Source organism: Salmo salar, unplaced genomic scaffold (assembly GCF_905237065.1).
Source record: "Salmo salar unplaced genomic scaffold, Ssal_v3.1, whole genome shotgun sequence".
In the NCBI taxonomy this organism is placed as follows: Eukaryota; Metazoa; Chordata; class Actinopteri; order Salmoniformes; family Salmonidae; genus Salmo; species Salmo salar.
The window spans coordinates 174,718-189,280 of NW_025547140.1; the positions used below are offsets into that span (position 1 = coordinate 174,718).

General features: G+C 43.2%; 2 protein-coding genes across 2 annotated transcripts in view; one reads left to right on the forward strand and one right to left on the reverse strand.

The window, feature by feature from the left end:
• Positions 1-9,372, reverse strand: part of LOC106568789 (tripartite motif-containing protein 16) — a 30,969-nt gene extending 21,597 nt beyond the window's left edge. Inside the window, exons 1-2 of the mRNA XM_045711130.1 lie at positions 8,368-9,372; positions 6,882-6,977 (exon numbers count right to left, since the gene is read on the reverse strand). Coding sequence (XP_045567086.1) covers positions 6,882-6,977; positions 8,368-8,964 — 693 coding nt within the window. The 5' untranslated portion in view covers positions 8,965-9,372. The remainder of the gene's footprint in view (positions 1-6,881; positions 6,978-8,367) is intronic.
• Positions 1-14,563, forward strand: part of LOC123731727 (E3 ubiquitin-protein ligase TRIM47-like) — an 89,068-nt gene that overhangs the window by 46,095 nt on the left and 28,410 nt on the right. The window lies entirely within an intron of this gene.

Genomic DNA, 14,563 nt, shown 5'->3' on the forward strand with positions numbered 1-14,563 from the left:
TCTAACGTGACACTTCCCACGTCTTCCATAGGCTCTCAGAGCCCGGGAAAAAACAGAATGTCGTCATTCCAGCCCCAGGCTGAAACACATTATCGCCTTTCTCAAGTGGCCGATCAAGGGACTCTGGGCTTATGCGCGTGACCCGACCGCCCCGCCTTTGTGATTTTTTCCTCTGTTTGCCGAAAAGGAGATTCCCTGTCAGAATATTATCGCTTTTCTACGAGACAAATGGCGTAAAAATTGATTTTAAACAGCGGCTGACATGCTTCGAAGTACGGTAATGGAATATTTAGAATTTTTTTGTCACGAATTGCGCCAAGCGCGCGACCCTTCTTTACCATTTCGGATAGTGTCTGGGACGCACGAACAAAACGCCGCTATTCGGATATAACGATGGATTATTTTGGACCAAACCAACATTTGTTATTGAAGTAGCAGTCCTGGGAGTGCATTCTGACGAAGACAACAAATGGTAATCAAACTTTTATAATAGTAAATATGATTATGGTGAGTGCTAAACTTGCCGGGTGTCTAAATAGCTAGCCCGTGATGCCTGGGCTATGTACTTAGAATATTGCAAAATGTGCTTTCACCAAAAGCTATTTTAAAATCGGACATATCGAGTGCATAGAGGAGGTCTGTATCTATAATTCTTAAAATAATTGTTATGCTTTTTGTGAACGTTTATCGTGAGTAATTTAGTAAAATGTTAGCGAATTCCCGGAAGTTTGCGGGGGTATGCTAGTTCTGAACGTCACATGCTAATGTAAAAAGCTAGTTTTTGATATAAATATGAACTTGATTGAACAAAACATGCATGTATTGTATAACATAATGTCCTAGGGTTGTCATCTGATGAAGATCATCAAAGGTGAGTGCTGCATTTAGCTGTCTTCTGGGTTTTGGTGACATTATATGCTGGCTTGAAAAATGGGTGTCTGATTATTTCTGGCTTTGTACTCTGCTGACATAATCTAATGTTTTGCTTTCGTTGTAAAGCCTTTTGAAATCGGACAGTGTGGTTAGATTAACGAGAGTCTTGTCTTTAAATAGCTTGAAAATAGTCATATGTTTGAGAAATTGAAGTAATAGGATTTTGAAGGTTTTGAAAATCGCGCCACAGGCTTAAAGTGGCTGTTACGTAGGTGGGACGAATTCGTCCCGCCTAACCCAGAGAGGTTAAAATCAATTTTTATGCCATTTTTCTCGTAGAAAAGCGATAATATTCCGACCGGGAATCTCCTTTTCGGCACACAGAGGAAAAAATCACAAAGACGGGGGCGACCAGGTCATGCGCCTAAGCCCAGAGTACCCTTGATCGGCCACTTGAGAAAGGCGATCAAATGCTTCAGCCTGGGGCTGGGATGACGACATTCTGTTTTTTCCCGGGCTCTGAGCGCCTATGGACGACGTAGGAAGTGTCACGTTAGAGCAGAGATCCCTTGTAAAAGATAGAGATGGCAAAGAAGTTCCAGAAATGGTCAGACAGGCCACTTACTGTAAAGGAATCTCTCAGGTTTTGACCTGCCATTTGAGTTCTGTTATACTCACAGACACCATTCAAACAGTTTTAGAAACTTTAGGGTGTTTTCTATCCATATATAATAAGTATATGCATATTCTAGTTACTGGGTAGGATTAGTAACCAGATTAAATCGGGTATGTTTTTTATCCAGCCGTGACAATACTGCCCCCTAGCCCCAACAGGTTAATAATAAGTTACCTGACGTAAACCTACAAGGTTAAAACCTGTTGGGGCTCGAAGCGGTATTTTCACAGCCGGATGAAAAACGTACCCAATTTCAACAGGTTACTACTCTGGCCCAGAAAATAGAATATGCATATTATTAGTGATTTTTGGATAGAAAACACTCTGAAGTTTCTAAAACTGTTTGAATGGTGTCTGTGAGTATAACATAACTCATATGGCAGGCAAAAACCTGAGAAGATTCCAAGCAGGAAATGAAAATCTGGTGCCTGTATTTTTTTCCAAGTCCTTGCCTTTCTGACACACAGTGAGTTAGGGTTCATTTTGCACTTCCTAAGGCTTCCACTAGATTTCAACAGTCTTTTTTTTTTTGCCTTTTGCGGCAAACACAGACCGAACAAGAAGGCTGGGAAGAAGGTCACTGAGAAAACCACTTCAGTTCATTGCGCGCATTCACGTGAGAAGGGACCTATGTTCCAAAACTTTTTTCAAGACATAGCATGGGTCCGGTTGGAATATTACTGAAGTTTCATGTTCTAAAGGCCCTAAAGATTGATGCTATACAACGTTTGACATGTTTGAACGAACTTAAATACTTTTTTTTTTTTACTTTTAGTCGTGACATTTTGGGCGCACTTCCTACATTTGGAGTAGCTTACTGAACGCGCGAACAACAAGGAGCTATTTGGACATAAATTATTAACTTTATCGAACAAAACAACATTTATTGTGGACCTGGGATTCCTGGAAGTGCCTTCTGATGAAGATTATCAAAGGTAAGTGAATATTTATAATGCTATTTATTCATTTAGATGACTCCAAAATGGCGGCTATCTGTATTGCGTAGTGTATTTTTCTGAGCACAGTACTCAGATTATTGCAAATTGTGCTTTCCCAGTAAAGTTATTTTGAAATCTGACATTGCGGTTGCATTCAGGAGATGTTAATCTATAATTCTTTGAATAACAGTTTAATATTTTATCAACGTTTATGACGAGTATTTTTGTAGATTGCTGTGCTGATTCACCGAGAGTTTTGGGGGAAATACATTTTCTGAATGTCACGCGCCACTGTAAAATGCTGTTTTTGGATATAAATATGAACTTGATAGAACAAAAAATGCATGTATTGTCTAACATAATGTCATAGGAGTGTCATCTGATGAAGATTGTCAAAGGTTAGTGCATAATTTTAGCTGGTTCTCTGCTTTTGGTGACGCTTGTCCTAGCATTGAAAATGGCTGTGTGTAATGTTTTGTCTATGTACTGTCCTAACATAATCTAACTTTATGCTTTCGCCGTAAAGCCTTTTTGAAATCGGACGTGGTTGGATTAAGGAGATGTTTATCTAAAAAATGGTGTAAAATAGTTGAATGTTTGAGAAAATTGAATTATGACATTTTGTTGTTTTCGAATTTGGCGCCCTGATGTTTCACTGGCTGTTGATAGTGTGTCCGAATGGTAAAGAAGGGTGACGCGCATGACGCATTTCGTGACAAAAAATTCTAAATATTCCATTACCGTACTTCGAAGCATGTCAACCGCTGTTTAAAATCAATTTTTATGCCATTTTTCTCGTAAAAAAGCGATAATATTCTGACCGGGAATCTGTGTTTAGGTTCAAAGACGAACGAAAATAAAAACATGGGGTCGACTCGTGGACGCGCCTCAGCCCATTGTCCTCTGATAGAGCACTTACCAAAGGCGCTACTGTTTTTCAGCCTGTGGCTGGAATTACATCATTCAGCTTTTTACGCCTTCTGAGAGCCTATGGGAGCCGTAGGAAGTGTCACGTTACAGCAAAGATCCTCAGTCTTCAATAAACAGAGTCAAGAAGCTCAAGGAATGGTCAGAGAGGGCGCTTCCTGTTTGGAATCTTCTCAGGTTTTTGCCTGCCATATGAGTTCTGTTATACTCACAGACACCATTCAAACAGTTTTAGAAACTTTAGGGTGTTTTCTATCCAAAGCCAATAATTATATGCATATTCTAGTTTCTGGGCAGTAGTAATAACCAGATTAAATCGGGTACGTTTTTATCCGGCCGTGTAAATACTGCCCCCTACCCCAACAGGTTAATGCGGGCTGGTCTCATTGATAACAATAGTGAAGCTGACATTGTGACGCAGAACAATGGACTGGGAATAGAACTTTCAGAAGGTGAGTTGGTGCAACAGTGTTCAATACAACTAATAGGAGCTGGCAGGGTGAAACATGACCTAAAATAAGACCTGTTTTTTCAATACAACTAATAGGAGCTGGCAGGGTGAAACATGAACTAAAATAAGACCTGTTTTTACAATACAACTAATAGGAGCTGGAAGGGTGAAACATGACCTAAAATAAGCCCCGCTTTTTCGCCGTTTAATTCAAAACTACAAAACAGCTGGGACACATGGTAATATTATATAACTGGGCTCCTTGGCGGATGCAGTGAACTAGATTTATCTGGCTGGACGCGCTTGTCTGCCCTAAACAAACCCTATGTACCACCCCTGCCACGTTTAACCTTGAATTCAGTTAAGAAACAAACACTTGCCTAAGAAAAGAGACCCAGCCGAGAGCCACGAAATGAAAACCACTTGTAAATTTACCAAAACCAACCAACTCTTTACGGATCTGTTCGTACGTAAGAAACGGTGGCAGATTAGACACCACTACTCTTGTCGAAATCAGCACCAACACACCCCTCACATAAATCATACTGGTAACTAATTGGGCAACAAGACTCACCTTTTACATTACCACAACCACCGCCTTGTTCATTCTGGATACAGAGTGTATATGTTCCTCTCCCACCTGTTCACTGACCATGATCAATAATTCCTCCACACCATTCTCCAGAACGCACCTGAAGAGACAGCTTTTCTTCTCCACTCGGTTGAGGACATCACACCTCCCTAACAAACTACCCTACTCCCCCCTCAACTCTAACCGATAAACAGTGGAAACTAATAAATAAACCCTTAACAACTGGAAAATACGCAAAAAGAATAGTAGCCCTCCTCAGGAACCACAAAACCCTCACACAACACCTTCTTCTTCTATGATATAATGGCGGTCCGCAAACCAACGTTAAAGGTGCATGGCGCCACCTACTGTGCTGGAGTGTGTTCAATCACGGTTTACACCATTTCTATATCCTCCTACCTAACTCAGTACTTCTGAGAAAATAAAAAAGAGTCCTACTAACTTCTAATAGACCCTCCCCCATCCCCCAAATCCCTTCCACCCCCCAACCCCATCCAACCTCAATGACCCTACACTTCAATCTTTCCCTCTCTTCAACATCCTTACAACAATATAACAATACATGCTCCACCGTTTCATTGACAATACCCTCCAGACACAAACCATTCACATGCTGCCAACCAGATGTAAGGACCAGTTCAATGTACAATGTCCTAAGCACAATCGAGTAAACACCACCTCTTCCTTCCTAATCTGACCTTTGAATCTTGGTCCACCGACCTTTAGAGGACATATAAATGCCGTCCCTTGTGCTCAGAGTCCCATCTCTTCTGCCACACATCTATCAAAATGTCTCTGATCTTACATTTGTCCTAACCCTACACTCATTAAAAACCCACTACCCCATTCCACTACTTTGACCCTATCTGCTCCTGCACCATGCCAACTAACCCTACACTCATTAAAAACCCACTACCCCATTCCACTACTTTGACCCTATCTGCTCCTGCACCATGCTAACTAACCCTACACTCATTAAAAACCCACTACCCCATTCCACTACTTTGACCCTATCTGCTCCTGCACCATGCCAACGACCTGGGAGGACGGGACACCACCACTCAACACACCCTGGAACTCTTCTGAAGTCAAATCTCACATGACCAAATACTTCTCTGCAGCTGCCACCACAACATCTATTGTCTGTGATTTACGTTCCATTTCTGAGGTACAGTTGATAACCATTGCTTTGAACTCTAAGAAGCCAACCTTACTGAAGCATATATCACTCGTTGGCCAATTCCTCTGTGCTGGCACAGATCTACTACTCACAGGGATACTACTCACAGGGATCCTCTCAGGATCCCACACCCTTGACCCATCCTCCTCTACTTTCTTCACTGCCTCAGCATACGCTACCTTCTGCACTACTCTGACTCTAGCCACCTTAACCTGCCTCTCTCTCACTGGACACCTCTGATCCCCAGCAACATGGACACCCCTACAGTTGACACACACAACTTTATCCACCGAAATTACACAGTCCTCTATCCCATGACCTCCTGCACACTTCCCACATCGTGGAATCTCCCTCCTACAAACTGCTGCAACATGACCATAAACGTTGCACCTGAAACAGCTCAGTGGATTCAACACAAAGACTCTAACAGGATAACTGATATATCTCAACATAACTTTGTCGGGTAAAAACTCAAACGCTGACAGTGACTCCTCTGTTTCACCACGCTCACCACCTGGTCTGCTTCACACCAAGCGGCGGGCATCACAAACACCAAGAGCCTTCAACTTCAATTGCTCCACCTCCACACTAACGCTACCCCAGAAATCACTCCTTTCAATGGTGCCCTGTTCTTCAGAGCAAAACAAGAAACAGATCTTGACCCAAGTTGCGTGACACGGAGCGACCACTCTCTCTGGTCAGAAGAAACACAAACAAATATCGAAAGTCCCACCCACTGTGAAACCACAAAAAAACTCTGTTTTCCAATTGAATTATAACATTTGAAATGTCTCTATTCCTTTGAAACTTTTGTGAGTGTAATGTTCACTGTTCATTTCTGTTCATATGTAAACATATGTTTCCCATGCCAATAAAGCCCTTTGAATTGAATTGAGAGAGAGAGAGAGAGAGAGCTCCATGTTAATGTATAGGGGACATGAGTCAGCCATGGTTACTCATGGTAATGTGATGCGGTAGCCCCGCCTGCGACTTCTAAACCACTGTCGGCCCAATAGGGAATGTCCTCTTGGTGTAATGGTCAATATGTTGGTTTCTCCTGCAGTAGACCAGGGTTCATATCCCGTCAGTTACATTAAGCTGTCTATTCTCTTAAAGGGCTCAAGACAGCCTGTTCTCAACGGTGGGGTCAGTGGGATTGGAGAGGGCCCCCTCTACCTCTCTCTCTCTCTCTGATTGGAGGAGAGAAGTGAAATGGTGTGTCTCCTCTGGTCAACAATACTCACCTTGAGAGACTCCACAACCTTTTGGAGCTCCTTCAGCTCCTTCTCTCTCTCCTGGAATCTCTGCTGGACCTTCTGCTGACTCATCCCCAGCTGCCTCTGTGGAGAATCACTCTTCAATGAGCTATCAAACTTTATTAGTCCAGTAGATCAATAGTATAGTAATGTGACATAGGACCCATAGAAGATAAGGATCAAAATATTGAGGAAGTGTCTGTCTGAAAATATATCATTATGTAGTCATGTGAATGATTATAGTTTTAACAGGGAGTTGATTGGGGGTTTGATAATGAATGATAATGGTGTTTGAAAACGAATGATAATGATGTTTGATAAGTAATGATAATGATGTTTGACTTGTTGGATTCTAGCTAGAAATATACTTATTCATGTTACCATACTATATCGTATTGATGACTTTACATGTATAAGGAATGTATATGTTGGGGTCAATGAAGGGTGGATAGGAACTTGGTGTTGGAAAGTTACTGAGAGAGACAAGGGGAAGTGCTGAAATATTCTGTTCAAACATGTTATTGTTGAATATCACTGTTCCTAAAGAGGGAGGCAAAGGGCAACTATTTTCAGTCTCTGATAAGGCAGGCCAGCTGCAGAACTAGGGAGGAGCCAGGAATTCAACAGTCTAGTTTGTCTCTGATAAGGCAGGCCAGCTGCAGAACTAGAGAGGAGCCAGGAATTCAACAGTCTAGTTAGTCTCTGATAAGGCAGGCCAGCTGCAGAACTAGGGAGGAGCCAGGAATTCAACAGTCTAGTTTGTCTCTGATAAGGCAGGCCAGCTGCAGAACTAGGGGTGGAGCTAGGAATTCAACAGTCTAGTTAGTCTCTGATAAGGCAGGCCAGCTGCAGAACTAGGGAGGAGACAGGAATTCAACAGTCTAGTTAGTCTCTGATAAGGCAGGCCAGCTGCAGAACTAGGGAGGAGCCAGGAATTCGGCTCGAGTTCAAGTCAACAGATGAAGTGAGAAGAAACCTCTCGGAGGGGGGGCCAGAGAGGCCCACCCCAACGACCCTCCTACTACAGTCTTATCTCACACACATACACTTCCAAACCCACAAAGCTTTTAGCATCAGGCAGGGCCATGACTTCACCAGTGAGAGGAACCAATTCAGTTCCTGTCTAGCAACAGAGATGTATTGGCTGTCTACATGTGTAACAGTTGACCCCGCCTAGTATGAGGTTATAAATATATGTTCTTGTGTCATCAAACATTGTCTTTGCAGCTGTATGACCCAGTGGGTGAATAAACTTGGTTTGAGTTTTCACTCTGTGTGTTCAGAACCTAACAGACTTTAGAAAATGGTGATACATTTGAAGAATCTGGGTTAACATATCTATTTACTCAAGGTTGTGTTCATATTTATGGATCCATTTCATTTGAATGGTCTCATATTCAAACAGCCTCAGTTCGTACTGTATGTTTAACTCTTTGTTTATCAGACAGTCACCAACAAGTTGTTCTGGTCTTACCTGTTTCTCAGTCCTCTCTGCTGCAGCTGATACTGTATTATGGCCTTTATGTTCATCCATCACACACTGATAACAGATACCCTGCTGATCGGTACGACAGTAAACCTCCAGCAGTTTGTCATGATGAGAGCAGATCTTCTCCTGTAGTTGTGCGGTGGCTTTGACCAGCTTGTGCTTCTTCAAAGCAGGAGATTCATAGTGAGATAGGAGGTGAGTCTCACAGTAAGAGGCCAGACACGGCAGACAGGACATGAGGGCTTTCCGCTTTCTGGTCCCAGTGCAGACATCACACGCCACATCTCCAGGTCCAGCACAGCACAGAGCAGGAGGGGGAGCAGCCTGGAGTCCTGTCTTCTTCAGTTTCTCCACCATCTCAGCCAACATGTTATTTTTCCTCAGATTAGGCCTTGGAGTGAAGGTCTCTGTGCACTGAGGACAGCTATAGACCCCTTTCAGAACATCCTGATCCCAGCAGCCCTCAATACAGATTCTACAGTAACTGTGTCCACAGGGGATGGTGACCGGTTCCTTCAGTACATCCAGACAGACAGAACAACGGAACTGGTCCTGGTCCAGCAGAACTCCCTGCTGAGCCATTTGGACGGTTGTTCACTCTCACACAGACAGACGACACAGAGACTCAGATCAGTTTAGTTTTCACAGAAGAGAGTTTGTGGGAGGGGGAGGGATTTCCTTGTTCTGCCAGATGGCTGGGGTTAGAGGGAAGGAGGGGTTAGAGGGAAGGAGGGGTTAGAGGGAGGGAACAAGGGAAGGAGGGGTGCAGGGAGGGAGAGAGAGAGATCTGCATACAACATCTAGAGGGAGACAAATATTTTAGTTCCTAGTTTAGGACCCTTAATATGGAATACATCTAACAAAATGTGAGTTGTTAGAATATATAAAGGTTAACAGTTTCTATGAAGTACATATTATAATTATTTTAATGACCTTTATAATGCCTTATAATACACTTATGTGTTCTAACATTACAATGTGGTTATTACTGTTTGGTCTAGGATCAGGGTTAGAGGTACTACATTCAGCAGTAACCATAGACATATCTAGGACTAAAAGAGAAGATGTTTTACAATCAGAGTTCTTTGTATCTCTTCTTAGTCATACAGATCCCCCCACATCTTATAGGTGGACGGGGTTATGAACATATCCTATACATTATTTCTGAAACCAGATGAAATTAAACTGTCTTAGAGTGACAAGTCTCTATACCTCTCAGTCTCTAAACCACTAGGATACCTGTCACCTTGACAGTATGTCTCTATACCTCTCAGTCTCTAGAGCAGCAGACTTAGGGGTCCGTCTCAGCAGAGGGAGAGAGTAGCAGACTGAGGGTCAGTCTCAGCAGAGGCAGAGAGCTGCAGACTGATGGTCCGTCTCAGCAGAGAGAGAGAGCAGCAGACTGAGGGTCAGTCTCAGCAGAGGGAGAGAGCAGCAGACTGAGGGTCCGTCTCAGCAGAGGGAGAGAGCAGCAGACTGAGGGTCAGTCTCAGCAGAGGGAGAGAGCAGCAGACTGAGGGTCAGTCTCAGCAGAGGGATAGAGCAGCAGACTGAGGGTCAGTCTCAGCAGAGGGAGAGAGCAGCAGACTGAGGGTCAGTCTCAGCAGAGGGAGAGAGCAGCAGACTGAGGGTCCGTCTCTCAACATCCCTCCACTCTCTCTTTCCTCCACTGACACTGACCAAAAAGGGACACAGTCTTCCAGCTGATGGCGAAACTCGAGTCGCACCACATTACTTCTGCCTCATGGACAAATTCATGTTGTTACTCCTATGAACAGAGGAAGTGAAATATTCCTTGATATTAAAAAAGACCCAAGCCGCTAATAATAATAACAACACAAACCTATGGAAACACTTTCCTCCTCATTCATTACTGCTGCACTGCTTGTTGTACATCACATACATAGTATAGACAGATAATAGCAGGCTTCCCCCTCCATACATACATAGTATAGACAGATAATAGCAGGCTTCCCCCTCCATACATACATAGTGTAGACAGATAATAGCAGGCTTCCCCCTCCATACATACATAGTGTAGACAGATAATAGCAGGCTTCCCCCTCCATACATACATAGTATAGACAGATAATAGCAGGCTTCCCCCTCCATACATACATAGTATAGACAGATAATAGCAGGCTTCCCCCTCCATACATACATAGTGTAGACAGATAATAGCAGGCTTCCCCTCCATACATACATAGTATAGACAGATAATAGCAGGCTTTCCCCTCCATACATACATAGTTCCATTTACTGAGGAAGTAGGTTCAGCATACACACTGACATTCTGAAGTTTATAACGTATTCCCAGCTACATGTTAGGGTGGAATGTTCCATTTGTCAACAGTAAGATCAGAGTTATGTTATTGTAGACAGAGAGGTTATACTGACAAGCACTTTCCCCCAACTAGAGACCGGTTCCATTTGTCAACAGTAAGGTCAGAGATATGTTATTGTTGACAGAGAGGTTATACTGACAAGGAAGAGGGAACAAAATCAATAGATAACAGACAAAAGAAGCTATGGAAAGATAAAACATTGACATAATAGTGTGTTAAAGTAACCACTGTGAAATACACAGAACATAATAAAAAGTATTAAACAAAACACATATAGTATATACGGTGAGTGAAGTGAGAAGATAAAACATACGGATAAAGCACAAGCTGTGTAGAGAAAAACAGCCTCAGGCTACCCAGCCGTGAAATAGGAACTAGTGCTGAGGATAGAGTAAAATAGGACCAAAACAATCATTAACCAGAAGATAGGATATAGTGAGTAAATAAATAAACATAAGAAGGATAGACATCACAAAGAATTAAATCAAAAGGAAAAGAAGATAGCAAGGAGGATTTAATCAATTATAGCTAAGCTGTAGACAATCGATAAAATGAATACAACACCAGTAGAGATATTAGGGACTAGACACCCCCTAAGTAAAGAGGAGATAATAAAATCTCTATGAAATGGTAAAAACACACAAGAAAATTAAACACCAAATGGCCTGCAGTGGGAACATTGGATGTCTCTGTGTGTGAGGAAATGGAAACTCTGATAAAGAACTGTAAACCCAAGGACAAGAAACAAAAAGGAAAAATAAATGAGAAAGAGAAAATGAAATACTGAAAATGTTTAATACATTTATTTGTTATACCACATTACCACCAGGTGGATACCACTGGAACGTCCTGCCCCAGAACTCACACGCGCCACATTCCAACCAAGGGCCCTGTTCGCAAACAGCGAGGTGGCCCCGTAATCAACTAACTATTTCTAAAAGTATTCTAAAACTATATAAATAACATATCTGTTGGTTAGGAACACTGTGTCTGGTGAGTGTGATAGTAGTATTCCTGACCTTCCTGTCACCCGGTGTGTTTGGAAATGTACCTTCCCGTCGCTCCCCCCTACTGTTGGTTTAATGTCCTGCTTTATCCAATGTAGGTAATAGTTGCTGCACCTCGCCCCAATGTTTATTGGGTTGTCTCTCGTACACACTGTCCTCCTATTCCCTGCCTAACTATCTCTGTGTCTATAATACATGCACCTGACTTAGGCTACAATATGCTATTCTGTCTCAGTGTCACAGAGTGCATTCGGGAGTTTTGCTTGCTAGGACTGACTAATTCACCATGTCTGTCAGGGGTATGTGCTACATTTCTCCCTCCCAATGTAAACACTAAGTTATACCTGCAATAGGGTTGGGAAAGTGATGCATAGTGCTACCACTCGTCTCTGTAATTGCTGGGAGTGCATATTCCTATGTGTGATATGAAACACTGCGAGGTATGCCTTGCAAAGTAATGAGTGAAAGACAGGTGTAGGGGTAGAGATGAATAGTCAATGTAACAACATGGCACTGAACTGTGAGAACGGCTGTTGAGCTTTTTATTCATATTCTGTGTCATCACCATAGTGCATACATGCTGTACAGTGAATGTGTAATGCTTTGAAATGAACCTCAGGTCTTGGTAGCTAGCGGTGGAGTCCATGTCTTGAGGGCTGGCTGTGGTCCCTGGCCGCATAAGGCTATGGGGGGACCAAGTCCAGGGTGGACCAGTGTCTTTCCACTTGTGGGTGTAGTGTGAATAGGATGGTAATATTCTCTTTTACCCTTCGATATACTTTGCTTACTCTTCTCCTCTCCACGTTGACTTGACAGGGGATTGTGATGCGTGATGGAGCAGCTGCCCTGGTTCAATGTGAACATGTCTCACGGGATAGTCGTACAAACTTTTCACTCTCGGGGAGACGTAGCACGCCATGATGGCTAATAGGGCGTCGAGATGGTGGTAGTGCGTTAACGGCACATACATGGGTCCGGTGAAGAGACTGTCCCTTGGGCCTATCGTCACATGGCCGCCTTCGGGCGCTGCCGGCTCTCACGTTCACACGGTCCAGCTTTTCCTTCTCGTAATCTGTCAGGGTCCTGTCCTTCAAGAGGAGGCAGTCGTACCAGCCTAATAATCTAGAAAAAAAGAAACGCACACCTTTAAAGGTGAGGTGCTGGCTAGCGGAGTAGAACACTAGAAAATAAAGGAAAGCCGCACACTCTAAGAGCTCAGATGCAAAGATGTAATAACCAACGTTTCGACAGCGAAGCTGTCTTCATCAGGGTATCATCACAAACACTGCGAGATGAGTCATTTATATAGTGTCAAGAGACACACAGGTGTTTGTAATCATGGCCAAGTATGGCCTAATATCATTGGTTAACTCAAATATTTTAAAAAATGGCATACAAAGAACATACAAAAAGACAAACAAATGGATAGCATACGATCATAGCATTTGTAGTCTAAAGCATTTGTAGTCGTACCAGCCTGCCATAGCCTTAGTGAAAGTGAAGTCTGTGGTATCCTGAGGTGGTCGATGGAGTTACGAGGATAGGGGCTAAGCTTAGGTTGTCCTAAGAGTTTGATTAGGCAAAGGGAGAGAGCTTTTCAGAGGTTGGCAATGGCTCTGTTGAAACCTATCTAACCAACGTGGTGTTCTTTTTGTGTGTATGGCTAATGGACTGATATTACCCCCTGAGTGTGTGAGGACTGGAGGCGCTAAGTGTATCTCAGCAAATTGCCTGTAGACTCGGGCCTCTCTGGGATCGGTTTATGTGGTATCGACAGATGTGTGCTTTTGTACCGAGTGCCATTTGCATGTGTGCATATACACACTTCAGTGGACTGTGTAAATGGTGCCCTTCTTGTGCAACAGGGCAGGGTTCTCTATCTATACGTGCCTTTGATTACATCTCAGTCGCTACTATGGCAGATGGGGACCCTGGAAACCATTCTTTCTACACATCATATTCAACGGTCGACTCAGCCGAAAGCGCTGATACCATTTCAACTCAGGAGTCGTATCTACAGGACGGCGATGTGTGTGTGTGTGTGTGTGTGTGCTTTATCAAATGGTTTAAGCTTATTCATTGCTTTCAATGTGTCTGTTTACTGTTACCTGCTGGGAGTCTGGTGCTTTGCTGCACTATTTATTCCCTTCCGGAGACACTGATGCCTCACACACACACACACACACACACACACACACACACACACACACACACACACACACACACACACACACACACACACACACACATATAGCGAACTAGGTTACTGATAAGAAGGTGGCCTATGTGGGGAGAAGACAATTCGACTCACTCCGTGTCTCTAAGTAAAGGAAATATGGCAACTGGCCTCAGAAGTGGTGGGGTTCCGTCTCTAAAGAGCAGCTAATATCATCCCTAAATAGACCCGAAGTCACTGTAGGAGCTATTGCCATCACGGCCTACTCTGGTGAGATGCAGGGAGGTGGGGGGGCTTTCAACGGGCAGTTCCCCAAGGTCATCAAAGCACATTGAAGTTATACAGGACCTAATAAAGATGGAAGACGAACACCCCAAGCCAGCTGCAACGATCTGTTATATGGATGAAGAGGAATGTGGATACCTCTTCGAAATTGTAACAGCAAAAGGACAACCATACAAAGTCAAGTTTGATAATTCGGGGTTTGTGCTTGATACAGATATACACTTTAACTCAATGACAAGTTTGCTGGACCATATGACAACGGTTGTAAAAGTGTCCTTTGTACCAAGACCCTTTCCTACAGCACAGGACCTGTGCATGAGCACAATGGATGTAACAAGAGGGAGAAGGAGGAGACCAGTGGAGACAAG